Source organism: Acanthochromis polyacanthus, chromosome 20 (assembly GCF_021347895.1).
Source record: "Acanthochromis polyacanthus isolate Apoly-LR-REF ecotype Palm Island chromosome 20, KAUST_Apoly_ChrSc, whole genome shotgun sequence".
Taxonomy (NCBI): domain Eukaryota; kingdom Metazoa; phylum Chordata; class Actinopteri; family Pomacentridae; genus Acanthochromis; species Acanthochromis polyacanthus.
The window spans coordinates 12,726,822-12,740,070 of record NC_067132.1 but is presented as its reverse complement, the minus strand read 5'-3'; the positions used below and the strand labels follow the sequence as shown (position 1 = coordinate 12,740,070).

The 13,249-nt window shown below is 40.3% G+C and overlaps 1 protein-coding gene across 1 annotated transcript; it reads left to right on the top strand.

Annotated features, from left to right (window-relative positions):
* Positions 1–461: 461 nt before the first annotated feature.
* On the top strand, positions 462–11,279 carry LOC110970197 (cyclic nucleotide-gated cation channel beta-3-like). The gene is made up of 17 exons (XM_051940448.1): positions 462–692; positions 1,265–1,319; positions 2,397–2,526; positions 5,297–5,457; positions 5,623–6,143; positions 6,226–6,276; positions 6,603–6,689; positions 6,784–6,848; positions 7,052–7,174; positions 7,472–7,613; positions 8,485–8,644; positions 8,736–8,833; positions 8,904–8,987; positions 9,131–9,249; positions 9,400–9,552; positions 10,668–10,818; positions 10,922–11,279. The coding sequence occupies exons 1-17, from the start codon at positions 600–602 to the stop codon at positions 10,937–10,939; spliced, it is 2,211 nt and encodes a 736-aa protein (XP_051796408.1). The 5' UTR covers positions 462–599; the 3' UTR covers positions 10,940–11,279.
* The last annotated feature ends 1,970 nt before the right edge of the window (positions 11,280–13,249 follow it).

The following is a 13,249-nucleotide window of genomic DNA, read 5'->3' as shown; positions in this document are numbered from 1 at the left end:
AGACACGATGTACTTGATGCATTTGCATTTAGCTCATTCAAAAGCTTTACAGTTTCACTAGCGGCAAGTATTCTGATTTTCTGCTTTATTTTTTGAAACCCTGCATTACTACAGTACTCCAAAAGATACCTAAGAGTTCACGAAAGTCACACGAAAGTCATTAATGAGATAGTATACTATGCATGTGCTGCAGTGCATTTAAAAAGTGCGTCCTGACATTTTGTATTTTAAGAGCCAGAGTGGATCTGAATGTTCTCCTTGCACACACACACATGCATGTTTTCTGGTAAGGTGCTCCTCCCTGCTTCAGTGGTTATAAGCCAGTTGGGATCCTATATGAGATGGTGATGGGCTTACCTTTCTGTGGCGATGGTGGGGGCTATTCTCTGTGCAAGAGTATTAGCGGTGCTAAATGCATTAAAACCATGAGGACTAACGTGGTTATGAGAGCATGTTGCTTTAAAACAGGTGCAGAAGAGAAGCCACAGGCAGAGTGAACAGGAGGGTTAAGCCAAGAGTGGGATCTTTAGGCACCTTATGCACATTCCCCTCATACAGGTAGCAGAAAATACAGCGGATGCACCTTTAGGCTTCTAGACATGCTTGGGAAGTTGAAGGGCCTCCTCAGTGGCCCACAGGTGCCAGCAGACTCTGGGACCAGGAGGGTGGACCCAGCTCCAGCTCCAGCCAAAGTAAGACAAGCTCTCACTAAAAATTCTCTCTATTAACTGTTCACCATATTATTTATTCATATGGTGGGTCTGAAAAGATGCAGGATTCTTCTGTGATACTCTTTCAAACTTTGATTAGCTTTAATGCAGCTCAGCATGTGCCAGTCACAGCAGCAGCAGCAGCCAAGACTGAAATCAAAGATAACCACAAAAAAATAATATATTGCGTCCAGCGTGTAATACAGCGAATTGGTTACATTTGTTTCTCCTCAGATCAAAGCAGTGGCTTCTTATCTGCTCCTCCATCCATTCACTGGCTCAGTACTCTTGCCAGCAAAGAATCAAACATAATTGTTTCATTATACGGACCTCATTGAAATCACTCATTACCCGACGGGCACTTTTAAATTCATTTCGGCTCAAACACAGCTTGTTTTTAAAAGTGTCTATCAGGCAAGGGAGTAATTTGTCAAATGTTAAATTCGCTATTCTTTAAAAAACCCTCTCGAAATTAAAATGTCTCTCTAATGGCCGCGGTTTGACTAATGGAGCCAAGCATCTGACTTTGTGGAAAATGTTGATTTGTCGTGTAGGAGGAGAAGCCAGCCGATAAGGAAGATGAAGCCAAGAAAGTGGACAAACCGCAGGGTAAGTTATTCAAGAGGCTGAAAATGATACGGTTACTGTAGAAGCTGGATCTGTATCCCAGGCGGTTAGAGACAAGATGGAAACTTCATTTATGCACATTATTCTTTTCAGTGCAGTGCAACTTTTATTTGATTCTCTTCATATTTTTGCATGTAACATACTGTAGTGTAACCCAATGCTCGTGGAATTACCTCAACACTGACTTTCTCTCAGATTAATTCTTTGTCAAATTTAAATCCGTGGAGTATTGGGAAGCTTCAAATAACCATAATCAGCTTTGTGTGCACTTGTAAGGCAGAAGTATTGATCAGTAAAAATAATCACACTGGAAAGGCAACAGACAGACCTGCAAATGACACAAACTGGCTGGTGACAGATGTTCCCCGTGGACAGATCACCTCTGGACAACTTTTCTCAGCCCTGCTGTCCGTCTCAATTTCAGCTTAGTTTCCTCGGTTGCTAAGTTCTACAAGAAATTGAATTTCATTGATTTGTTGATTGTCTTGCTAAAAGTTTAGACTCCCTCTTGCAGGCAATTTGGAGTGAAGAGCATTGGGATTGTCTCTGCTATCCATTCAGGTTCCATTACCCCCCCACTGCTGATCATACCGTTAGTTAATGTGTCTGGAAGCCAGCGAGACAACTCCTAATCAATTTCCTTTACTGTGCTGTATAGCTGCTTGTCTCTCCCTTCTACATAAGTATAAAATCAGACTCGTATATAACCAGTGCAGCACAGATGCCAAATGAGGATTAAAGAACTGTGTAGCTTGTTACTTGTCAGTTGGGACCAATAGATGCCTTTCAAAATAATAGACTCACTTTTTTAGCCATGTGGATTATATATTCAAGTGACCATGAAAGAAGGTAATCCATTTTTACAACAGTAATACTGCTAATTATGTCATTTATAAAGCACTTTATGAAAACTGAAAAAAATGCTAAACAGGAAAACAAGAAATAAAAAAGTAAAATTAATTATTGTGCTTTATTCTAGCCCCCACAGATACAAAGTACATTATAATAATAAGAAGGAACAGGAGTTGAAAGATAATTTTGATCATTTTGTTTTCTCAGATCCAGCTCCTGCTCCCACCTCTGCCCCTGCCCCTGCCCCTGCCCCTGCCCCTGCCCCTGCCCCTGCCCCTGCCCCAGCTCCTGCCCTTACAGCAGCACCAGCTAACCCTGACCAACCTGGAGCTGAGGGGTAAGACCTGCACTGGATTCTATATTTTCCGCTTCTTTGAGCAACAGTCACACTGACATCCACCAACCTTCATCATCACCAGTGGTTTTGTTTTTTTGTCCACTTCATTTGTTGTGCTGCCTTTAATCGCATTGAAAGTAATAAGCAATCACAGAGAGTAGTTACAGTGTATTTATCCCTGGAGTATCTGCCCGGCCCCCAAACTCCACTTTAGCTTACAAAACACACGCCTGCCAAGACAGCGACACCACAAACCTGTATCAGATTAATCACCCAACGGACGCTAATTAATCAGCTTCCCTGGCAACACAGCAGAGGAAGATTGAGAAAGCCCTCAGAGATGAGCGCAGCATGTAAGATCTTTATCCTCTGGTGCATCGCACATATTAGCACAAGGATGACCTGAAAGTGGATTAAAAGCTTTTCAGCTTTTTAGGTTTAAGGAGCTCACCGGGGCTGCTTCTGGCACAGCAATAAAAGCCACAGAGGCGACAGGTAGAGACAGAAATGGCTGATCCTCACAGTTGTAAACACATCTTCTTTTATAAATGAGGAAACGTGTGGTAAATGTTTTATTAATGAATAATGAAAGAGTGGTGAGAAGAGCTGGGGACTCCAGGTGGAGAGCAGCTATTTAAAGGTGATGTGAAAGACACTCCTCAGTAGGGTTAGACTGATGTCAGCTAATTATGTTTCACACAAACGGCTCTAATGCAGTTTAAAACTACACCTCTCATGATGTGTGTTTAATATTCTATGCTAGTTCTGAACACTCTCTGTACAGCTTTATTCATGCTTTTCTAACTTATCTTCCAAAACAAATACCAGTATTTTTTTTCCACTGTAGCACTCAAATTTTCTAATGCAAACAAATGTAAAGCACGAGCTTGTGTCTCTCTTGCATTTTGCAAGATTAGAATGTGGCCCTGGACTTGACGAGTCACATTAGCGAGATGAAAAGCTGCAGCCTTCAGGGTAGATTAAGTCTGCGAAGGCTTCCTATCAGCACTGCGACTCACTGCCACCAGAGGGTGACCTCATCCGCAGCTCTGACCAAAGGAGAGAAGACTCTCAATCACCTTTGAGCTGAGTTATAACAGCTTTCAGAGTTAACTTTCTTTCACTCTGCATTCCAAAATAATGTGCAAAGAAAATCCACTTAAAGGCAGCCATTGCAAAGTCATAGAGCGACCTCTCAAAAAGACCTCATTTTAGACTTTGTCGTCCTTTGAAGTGGTTGTGTTTTGGTTTTGGCTCACTGGAATCATTCTAAGAATATTTGTGGACCTTGATGTAATTACACAGCTTGATTAAACATATTAAGAACTGACTTTTAGATGTGGTGACTCATTTGATAATGATTTCTTCTATCAGATGTGATCCTGAATTTGATCCACTAGGGGGCGAATCATGAGCATCCATGATCTGTCCTGCTGAGGCTGAAGTTGTCTGTGTCAATTAGCAGCATTTCACTGTAATTCTGTCTATATGATGGTACAAATGACTGTTACTGTGCTGAGTCATGAGCTAACAGCAGCTTATATTCATGAAACAACCACTCGTGGTGGAAACTGAGCTTTCTGAAGCACTGAATCACCTTTAAAATGGGGACATCTGCTGGCCACATTCTCTTACTGCAAATATAGCGATGAATTAATGTGAAACTACAGTTGAACAGCGAGAACATGTTGTCTTGTGGATTTGATTGTTCTTGTTTCAGTCAGTATAGTTTAATCTATCACATAAAAACCCCAATCTGCCTCCTAGAAAATGAAGTTTACCAAAGCTTTGAACATAATATGAGGATGTAATGAAATAACATTTTTATTGTTGTTCAACATATAAGTAAGTTTCGATGTCTGCAGGCTGATTTTACAGTCTGGAAAAATTGCATATTTAAAGTCTCCCTCTGCTCAAAAATGTGGGTTTTTTTTATGTTGCTTCACTTTGAAATTAGATTGTGTCTTTCTCTGTTCTCACTTTTAATCAGAGTTTAGGTATAACAAACATCATTGTGTTTGACATCACAATTTAGGCCCAGTATGAAGGATTCATTTGAGAAACAAATTATCTCCATTTTCACTTTCCCTAAATTGTGTTTTGAATTGTTCACTCCAGGGAATATCATTCAAACCGATGTTGCATTGTTTTGACGAGACAGCTCAATTTGTGTTAGTTTTCCTAAATCCTGTTATTTTTTAATTGTGCAGTCAAAGGAAATTTAATCAAACTGTGATTTTTAAAATGACTTGATATGTTTTTTGCACATGAATTCGTAGCTACTTAACAAAAAGTCAGTGTATGAACTATATTACATGACGGTTGGTACGCTACAGGTTTAAAGGATCCAGGGACCAAGAAGTCGAATATCTAAACAATATATAAAACAAATATTAAGGCGCTAGTACCCAAAGTCATTTAAAAACTAAAAGCTAAATCTTAAAATGAATCCTAAAATGAACAGCAAGCCTTTCAAGCCTTTGTAACCAGGGTAATATCTCTCCGTGATAAGTTTTTCACTGCTGCATTTTGGTTCATCTGAAGTGTGTTTAGAGATTTCTTTAGAGGCCTGAGAACCGGGCTTTATACCGAGCAAGTGTGCTGGAATTAAAAGCATTAAATGTACTTGTAGGCCATGATAGTCAACCAGTATGCACAAAAGCAGGACTAAGTGGGATGGATCCATCACTGATATACCTGCTTTTTCACTCCTGTGATGAGCCAAATTGTCTGATCTCTCTTATTGTCTGATGGAACTCTTGTTTTTCAGACAGGAGGCGGCTCCTCCTCCACCTCTGCCCATAGTCATCAACAGGTACTCAGACGACCAACTCAGAGCCATAGTCAAACTGATGAGAGAGAGAAACGTGATCTACAAGAAGAAACTGGCTGATCAGTACATTTCATCCCCTGAGATATCTCCTCCTGTCAGTGAGTGCCAAAACAAAATTATTCATCTTCATGCACATGATGTAAAACTGTGAGACATTCTTAGGGACATTATTGTCTCTTTACTGGACAGTAACTGCCCAAATGAAGAATATTTAACTTAGAGTAAATGTTTTAGCTCACTTATTTGTGATGTTATGCCTTCAGCACCAATACTACACGAAGACGACTACACGAAACTCATCGAGGAAAGGGAACGGCAAGCAGAGGAGGATCGGATAAAGAAGGAGGAAGCCGATAAGAAGAAGAAAGAGGAGCAGGAGAAGAAGAAGACGGAGGATGAGCAGAAGGAGAAGGAGGAGGAGGAGAAAAAGAAAGCAGAGGAAGAGAAGAAGAAGGAGAAGGTGAGCATTAAGACCAGGTTAAGTGTAGCTGCCTGGACAACCGTGGACATGATGCTGAAGCCCATTGAGGACAAGATGGACTCCGTGGTGGGGACCACTATAGACCCTTTCACAGATCAGCGCTACATTGCGTGGCTCAGCCTGGTGACTCTGGCCTTCATCTACAACATATGGTTCATGACGGCCCGTCTGTGTTTCCCTTACCACACTGAAAGCGCCATCCCTTACTGGTTCGCCGTGGACCTGCTGGCCGACCTCATCTACCTCACAGACAACATCATCTTCCAGCCGCGCAAACAGTTCGTCAAAAGAGGAGACATCATAGTAAGAGTCACATGACCCTGATCGCTGACTGACAATGACCTGGATTGAGACGTGACAACTCGGCTTTTCTTTTTCATTCCAGAAAGACAGAGTGCTGACAAAGAAACACTACAGAGACTCTGACAGATTCATGGTAGGGTGACTTGAATTGAAAATTTGAATGAATTTTGATGTTTGAAGAATAAAATACTGACATCATGTTGATAATAAACATATGATAACATAATCAGTAAGATATAAACCAACAAATAAAATTATAAAAAAATAAAAACACACAATCAGCAAAGATTAAGACGTATTTACCTGAGCATTATTTGTATGTTGTCAAACTATCTATAGTTATCATATTGTTGTGATCGTGATACTTTTGTCTACTATGATTGTGTAGTAAAAATCTAATATTTCGACATCCCTACTGTAAACTAATGTCAGTGACGTGAAACATTTTTCTCTCAACAGTTTGATGCCATTTCCACCATTCCTTTTGACTTGTTGTACATGCAGTTTGGATTTAAATCCATTTTCAGGTTCAACCGTCTTCTCAAGGTGAGTTTCCTCATGTGCTAATTCTCTCAAGGATATTTAGACAATGATCACCGCGTTTGACTTTCTGACTGACCTTTCGCTCTTTATTCTCAAGGCAGACACGTTTTTTGAGTTCAGTGACCGTCTAGAGAGCATCATGGCCAAAGCTTACATCTGGAGGTACGTCACACGTGATGAATTCGACAATTATAATGTCATACAGCCCTTATCTCACAAATGTCTATCAAGATAAAAATCAAAGAGGTGTACCGAAATAAAATCTTAATGTCAGTCATGAAGCAGCCTCTAAAACTCTTGAAGTGATCAGCAGTGGAAGCAAATGAAATAGAGAAGAGTAAGTGATATCTTTACTGCTCTGTTAGAGTGATTCGCACCATCGGTTACCTCCTCTTCATGCTCCACATCAACGCCTGCTTCTACTACGTGGCCTCAGACTATCAGGGCATCGGTGAAACAAAATGGGTTTACTCCGGCCTGGGCAACGCGTGAGTACAGTATCTTTATATTCCTGCTTGACTTCAGAGGTGTGGGGTAGTCCTGTTTTCAGTACGTTGCACATTTTAAAATTCATACTAGTTGTCTTGAACACACAGTACATGGCTGAATATCACATGACCAGTCACACGTATAATATATATGCAACACAAGCTAACACAGAGCTTTTCAGAGTAAATGCAATAATCTGAGCTCCTATTTACAAAATCTGCATCTGTGACACATCTGAAGTGTCCTAAATTTGAATCTGTTGCATGTATCTTCCATCTTTGCTGCTGCTGCTACAGTTACATCAGCTGCTTTTTCTATGCGGAGAAGTCCCTGCTGATGATCGGTGAGTTGCCAGTTCCTGACTCCATGTTCGGACAGATCTTTCAGATGATCAACTACCTTTTTGGGGCTTTCTTTATGTCCGTCATTCTCGGCCAGGTAGTTTCTCTCTTGTAACAATTGCCTTGTATTTTATTTTTTGCCTTCTGCTTCTTTGCGGTTTTTTTTTTTCAATGATTCGCTTCAGCTGACATTCAATGTTTTTCTTTTTAATCTTGACGGTTTTTCGTTTTTCTTAAGCAGCTAAAGCAGTTGCAACAAATTTTGTTCTTTAAAAAATTACTGCAAGACGTCAAGGGAATCGAGCTTTAAAAGAAAGATTCAATACATTTGCAGAACTCAGGACTGCCCACTCCTTCCACAACACAGATACAGATTCTTCTATAAATCCACTCGGACACACCGGCCAGAAACACCCAGTAATAGTTTGTGAGAGCCCCTCTAACAACCCTCACCCTCTCCACAAGTACCTGCGTTGCTACTGCTTTGCAGTCCGCAGTCTGATCAACATTGGGGGTCTTAACGAACCCCACACCATCTTTGATATTACCTTTCAGATGACTAACTTTTTCACGGGCGTCTTTGTGTTCTCCAGTTTGATTGGACAGGTAACATAGACAGTGTGTCTGTAGCATCAACCATAGCATCCTGAGGAATCCTGAGATTAGCATCTGTAATTTAGCCCATCACCTCCTTCTCCGTTTGTCTTGGTAAAGTAGTGTTGGATGAAAGAAGCTCGTCAACTGACATTCACACTAACAAACCATCATCCGTCACTCTGTCTGTTGTATTCTATTGGTTCCCTGTGGAGTCTTGACTTTGAAAAAGCTTGCCAAAGATGGCAAATGTAGCATTTTGACAACAAAAACTATCCGCTCCATTGTCTGATTGACTAGTGTAGTCATTCAGTTTAACCAAAATTCTTCTTACTTCACATATTTACTCTTATTTTATCGTCATCCTGCCTCAGATGAGGGATGTAATCGGTGCAGCTACAGCTGGACAGACCTACTTTCGTGCCTCCATGGACAACACCGTCGCCTACATGGTGACCAACCGGATCCCCTCTTTGGTGCAGAACAGAATCCGCACCTGGTACACCTACACCTGGGAGGCTCAGGGCATGCTGGGTCAGTAGACACTAACATCGGTGTTTTACAGGACATTAGAAAGCCTTGAATCAAAAGGTAAATTTATATTACCTCATTTCGATGTTATCAGATGAGTCGGAGCTGCTGGATAAGATGCCTCTAGTGATGAAAACTGCCATCGCTGTGGACATCAACCTCACAACCTTCCAGAAGATTGATCTTTTCAAGGTCGTCACAAACACAATAACATGAGGATACCGTAGACTGTTCAGTTAAATATCTCTTTGGGTTTCCACAGGGCTGTGACCAGCAGATGTTAGTCGACATGTTGCTGAGGCTCAAGTCAATCATCTACCTACCCGGAGACTTTGTTGTGAAAAAAGTAAGCTAATGTTGTGATCATGCCGTTATCCTAGATTAAAATGTCAACTTTAAACGTTTTTCAAAATAAATGAAAGTTAATTATCCATCCGTTCAAAACACAATCAGCAAATTCTCTGTGCAAATCTTTTCAAACCTCTGCAGGGTGACATCGGTAAAGAGATGTACATCATTAAAAGTGGAGCGGTGCAGGTGGTGGGAGGACCTGACAACAGTATAGTGTTTGTCACACTAAAGGCTGGATGTGTGTTTGGAGAAATCAGGTAATTTCACAGAAAAAAACAAACAGCTGTAATGAACATCAGCAGGGATGTTTAATTTCCATATCCTTTTAAATGACAAGATAACCAATTAAATCAGCACAGACAGAACAACATCTATTAGTCAAACTTAAAATGTTTCTCTTTTCTTAGTCTCTTGCAGTCTTCCAAAGACGGAGGCAACAGGCGGACAGCTAATGTCAAAGCGTACGGCTTCGCTAACCTCTTTGTCCTGGAGAAGAAAGACCTTTTTGACATTCTGGTCCATTATCCAGAGTCCCAGAAAGTTCTGGCCAGGAAGGGCAGGTGAGTCCTGGGCCTGAAGGCAAACACATTAGGCTTCTTTACTAGTGTACTCTGCTGTAATCACAGCAGCTGTCAGGGCTGTTCCTGCAGAGAGGAATTCTTGGTGCCCCACAAAGAGGTTTCAGCCAATTGGAGTTTCATTTAGTCAAGAACAATACACATTTCAGTTTATCAAGGTGCCATAAAAAACAGGAAAATGCCATCACCACTCTGCACACAGACTGATGAAGCTTACTGTGGTGTGTAGTCACCTCCCAAAGGCCCATTCTGAGCAGGAGAAACACTGTATTTGATCATTTAAAATAATTCCATGTGGCCATTGAAGGAGCCATTTTGAGAAGTATATTAACATAGTGCAGAGATCAATCAATCAATCAATCAAAGTATATTTATATAGCCCTTTACAACAGGCCAAAGGATGACCAAAGTCCTTTACAGTAAAAAACAAGAAAATTACCTAAAAACAATACAGTAATTTAAAGCAGGACAAACAATCACACTCACATCTATGGGCAAATTTAGAATAATCAATTAATCTCAACATACTTTTGGACTGATGCTCCTTACCAAAATTAAAAGAAACCTACATGTTATATTATGATATCATTTAAAGTCAAAGATAACTATTCCTTTGTTTTCCCTGCAAACCAAGTGTTTGCAGTACATGCTTTAGAGCGTGTTTGCTGGTTATTATTTTTTTATCCCTTTTGCCATTTTTCACCATATATAATGTTTCTGGCCTCGGCTGTTGCCAACATGGAGGTATTGTGTTTTAGGGCTTGTGTGTACAGACCAACTTCTCCTGAACAGCATGGAGGGAATTTCTTCAACTTTGTCGTGAAGGTTCTCTTGGACTCGTGGATGAACAGATCAGATTTAGGTGATTAAAGGTCACTGTGATGTAACAAACTCATTTTTTGGCTATAACTCACTAATTCCAACTCTAATTGTGACAAAGTCTCACACAAATGTCTAATAAAATGATGATGCTTTATATCCAAAAGGTCAAAGGTCAAGTCGCAGCAGACATGGATGTAAAGTTCAACTTGACTGGTTGTTGGAGGCATACAACTACGAAGAAGTAATTCAGATGTTTTCTTTGTGTGTTTATGTAGAAAACTAATGAAGGCCAAGGGCCCAGCAGCAGCTAAAGCTGAAGAGGAGAAGAAGAACGGCCTGGCGCTGTTTGGACCCAAACCGCCGACACTCAAACTGCTGCGAGCCAGCGGAGGAAGCATCAACAAAAACCTCATTGACAAAATGAAGGTAGCTACAATTTACTGTTCTCCTCAAAGACATTATTTCTATGTGGTCATCGCACAAACTCCTTAACAAACTATATTTTGTGTGTGTGTGGTTTTTTTTACAGAGTTCTGGTGGTCAGTGAGGACTATAATGAGCCTGCTTTGATTTTTCTTTATAACTCCTTTTTGGGAATAAATGTACAGTTTTATTTTCAGCCTCTTGCTGCTCTTTTGTACAGAGTTTGTTTTCTGTAATGTTAAGATTTTCTCTGAGATGGCCTCATTCAAACATTTACTAGAAGCCCGACAGCAGCACGGTTCACTTAAAGCAAGACTGCGAGCTTTAAGAACATTAATTGTAATCACAAGGAAATGTACTAAATGTCAAACAACACTGGCTGCAACAAACATTGAGAAATGCAATTAGTACAATATTAGGATCCAGAGACTGTCTACTGCCCCAAGTGGATACTGCAGGTTATACACACGTGGACAAAATTGTTGGTACCCCTCAGTTAAAGAAGGAAAAACCCACAATTCTCACTGAAATCACTTGAAACTCACAAAAGTAACAATAAATAAAAATTTATTGAAAATTAAATAATCAAAAACAGCCATTGCTTTTGAATTGTTGATTAACATAATTATTTAAAAAAACAAACTAATGAAACAGGCCTGGACAAAAATGATGGTACCTCTATAAAAGATTGAAAACTATTTGACCAGAGTGACATGATTAACTCAGGTGTGTCATTTAATTGACATCACAGGTGTTTCCAAACTCATAATCAGTCAGTCTGCCTATTTAAAGGGAGACAAGTAGTCACCCTGCTGTTTGGTGAAAAGGTGTGTACCACACTGAACATGGACAACAGAAAGCGAAGGAGAGAATTGTCCCAGGACATCCGAAAAAAAATTATAGACAAACATCTTAAAGGTAAAGGCTATAAGACCATCTCTAAACAGCTTGAAGTTCCTGTGACAACAGTGGCCCATATTATTCAGAAGTTCAAGACCCACGGGACAGTAGCCAACCTCCCTGGACGTGGCCGCAAGAGGAAAATTGATGACAAATTGAAGAGACGGATCGTTGGAATTGTATCCAAAGAGCCCAGAGCAACCTCCAAAGAAATTAAAGGTGAACTCCAAGGCCAAGGTACATCAGTGTCAGATCGCACCATTCGTCGTTGTTTGAGCCAAAGTGGACTTCATGGGAGACGACCAAGGAGGACACCACTGCTGAAAAAAACTCATAAAAAAGCCAGACTGGAATTTGCAAAAATGCATGTTGACAAGCCACAAAGCTTCTGGGAGAATGTCCTTTGGACAGATGAGACCAAACTGGAGCTTTTTGGTAAGGCACATCAACTCTATGTTCATAGACTCAAAAACCAAGCATACGAAGAAAAGAACACTGTCCCTACGGTGAAACATGGAGGAGGCTCAGTAATGTTTTGGGGCTGCTTTGCTGCATCTGGCACAGGGTGTCTTGAAAGTGTGCAAGGTACAATGAAATCTGAAGACTATCAAGGCATTCTGGAGAGAAATGTGCTGCCTTGTGTCAGAAAGCTTGGTCTCAGTCGCAGGTCATGGGTCTTCCAACAGGACAACCATCCAAAACACACAGCCAAAAACACCCAAGAATGGCTGAGAGAAAAGCGTTGGACTATTCTAAAGTGGCCTTCTATGAGCCCAGATCTGAATCCCATTGAACATATGTGGAAGGAGCTGAAACATGCCATTTGGAGAAGACACCCATCAAACCTGAGACAACTGGAGCTGTTTGCTCATGAGGAGTGGGCCAAAATACCTGTTGACAGCTGCAGAACGCTCATTGACAAATACAGAAATCGTTTAATTGCAGTGATTGCCTCAAAAGGTTGTGCAACAAAATATTAAGTTATGGGTACCATCATTTTTGTCCAGCCCTATTTCATTAGTTTGTTTTTTTAAATAATTATGTTAATCAACAATTCAAAAGTGATGGCTGATTTTGATTATTTAATTTTCAATAAATTTCTATTTATTGTTACTTTTGTGAGTTTCAAGTGATTTCAGTGAGAATTGTGGGTTTTTCCTTCTTTAACTGAGGGGTACCAACAATTTTGTCCACGTGTGTATATTCTGTCATTTTACATGCTGTATATTTATTTTTTCAGTTTCAGTGGTAAAAGCCAAACAGAGATTATCTGGAATTATGAGAAAGTTGTAATAGCATATAATGTTTGATTGATTTTATGCCCATCTATATCTGCTAAAATAAATAATTACCTGATTTAATTGCTTTTCCTCATAATTCTGCCTTTTGTTTTATCATTTCCGTTCCTGCCTGTCAGCATTGTGTTTGTGCATTTAGAGTTACACTTCAGATCCTACCTAATCCTGTTAATCAGACATAGTGAGGCCTGATTAACTAAGTGGTCTTTCCATTTGTGGATTCCACACCTAGACGG

What these genes read in the sequence shown, in the direction of transcription:
- LOC110970197 (XM_051940448.1), top strand. Translation starts at nt 600, where the DNA reads ATGCTTGGGAAGTTGAAGGGCCTCCTCAGTGGCCCACAGGTGCCAGCA. An exon ending in CAGCTCCAGCTCCAGCCAAA is followed by an intron (nt 693 to 1,264) that starts GTAAGACAAGCT and finishes TTTGTCGTGTAG; the next exon opens with GAGGAGAAGCCAGCCGATAA. An exon ending in AGAAGATTGATCTTTTCAAG is followed by an intron (nt 8,834 to 8,903) that starts GTCGTCACAAAC and finishes GGGTTTCCACAG; the next exon opens with GGCTGTGACCAGCAGATGTT.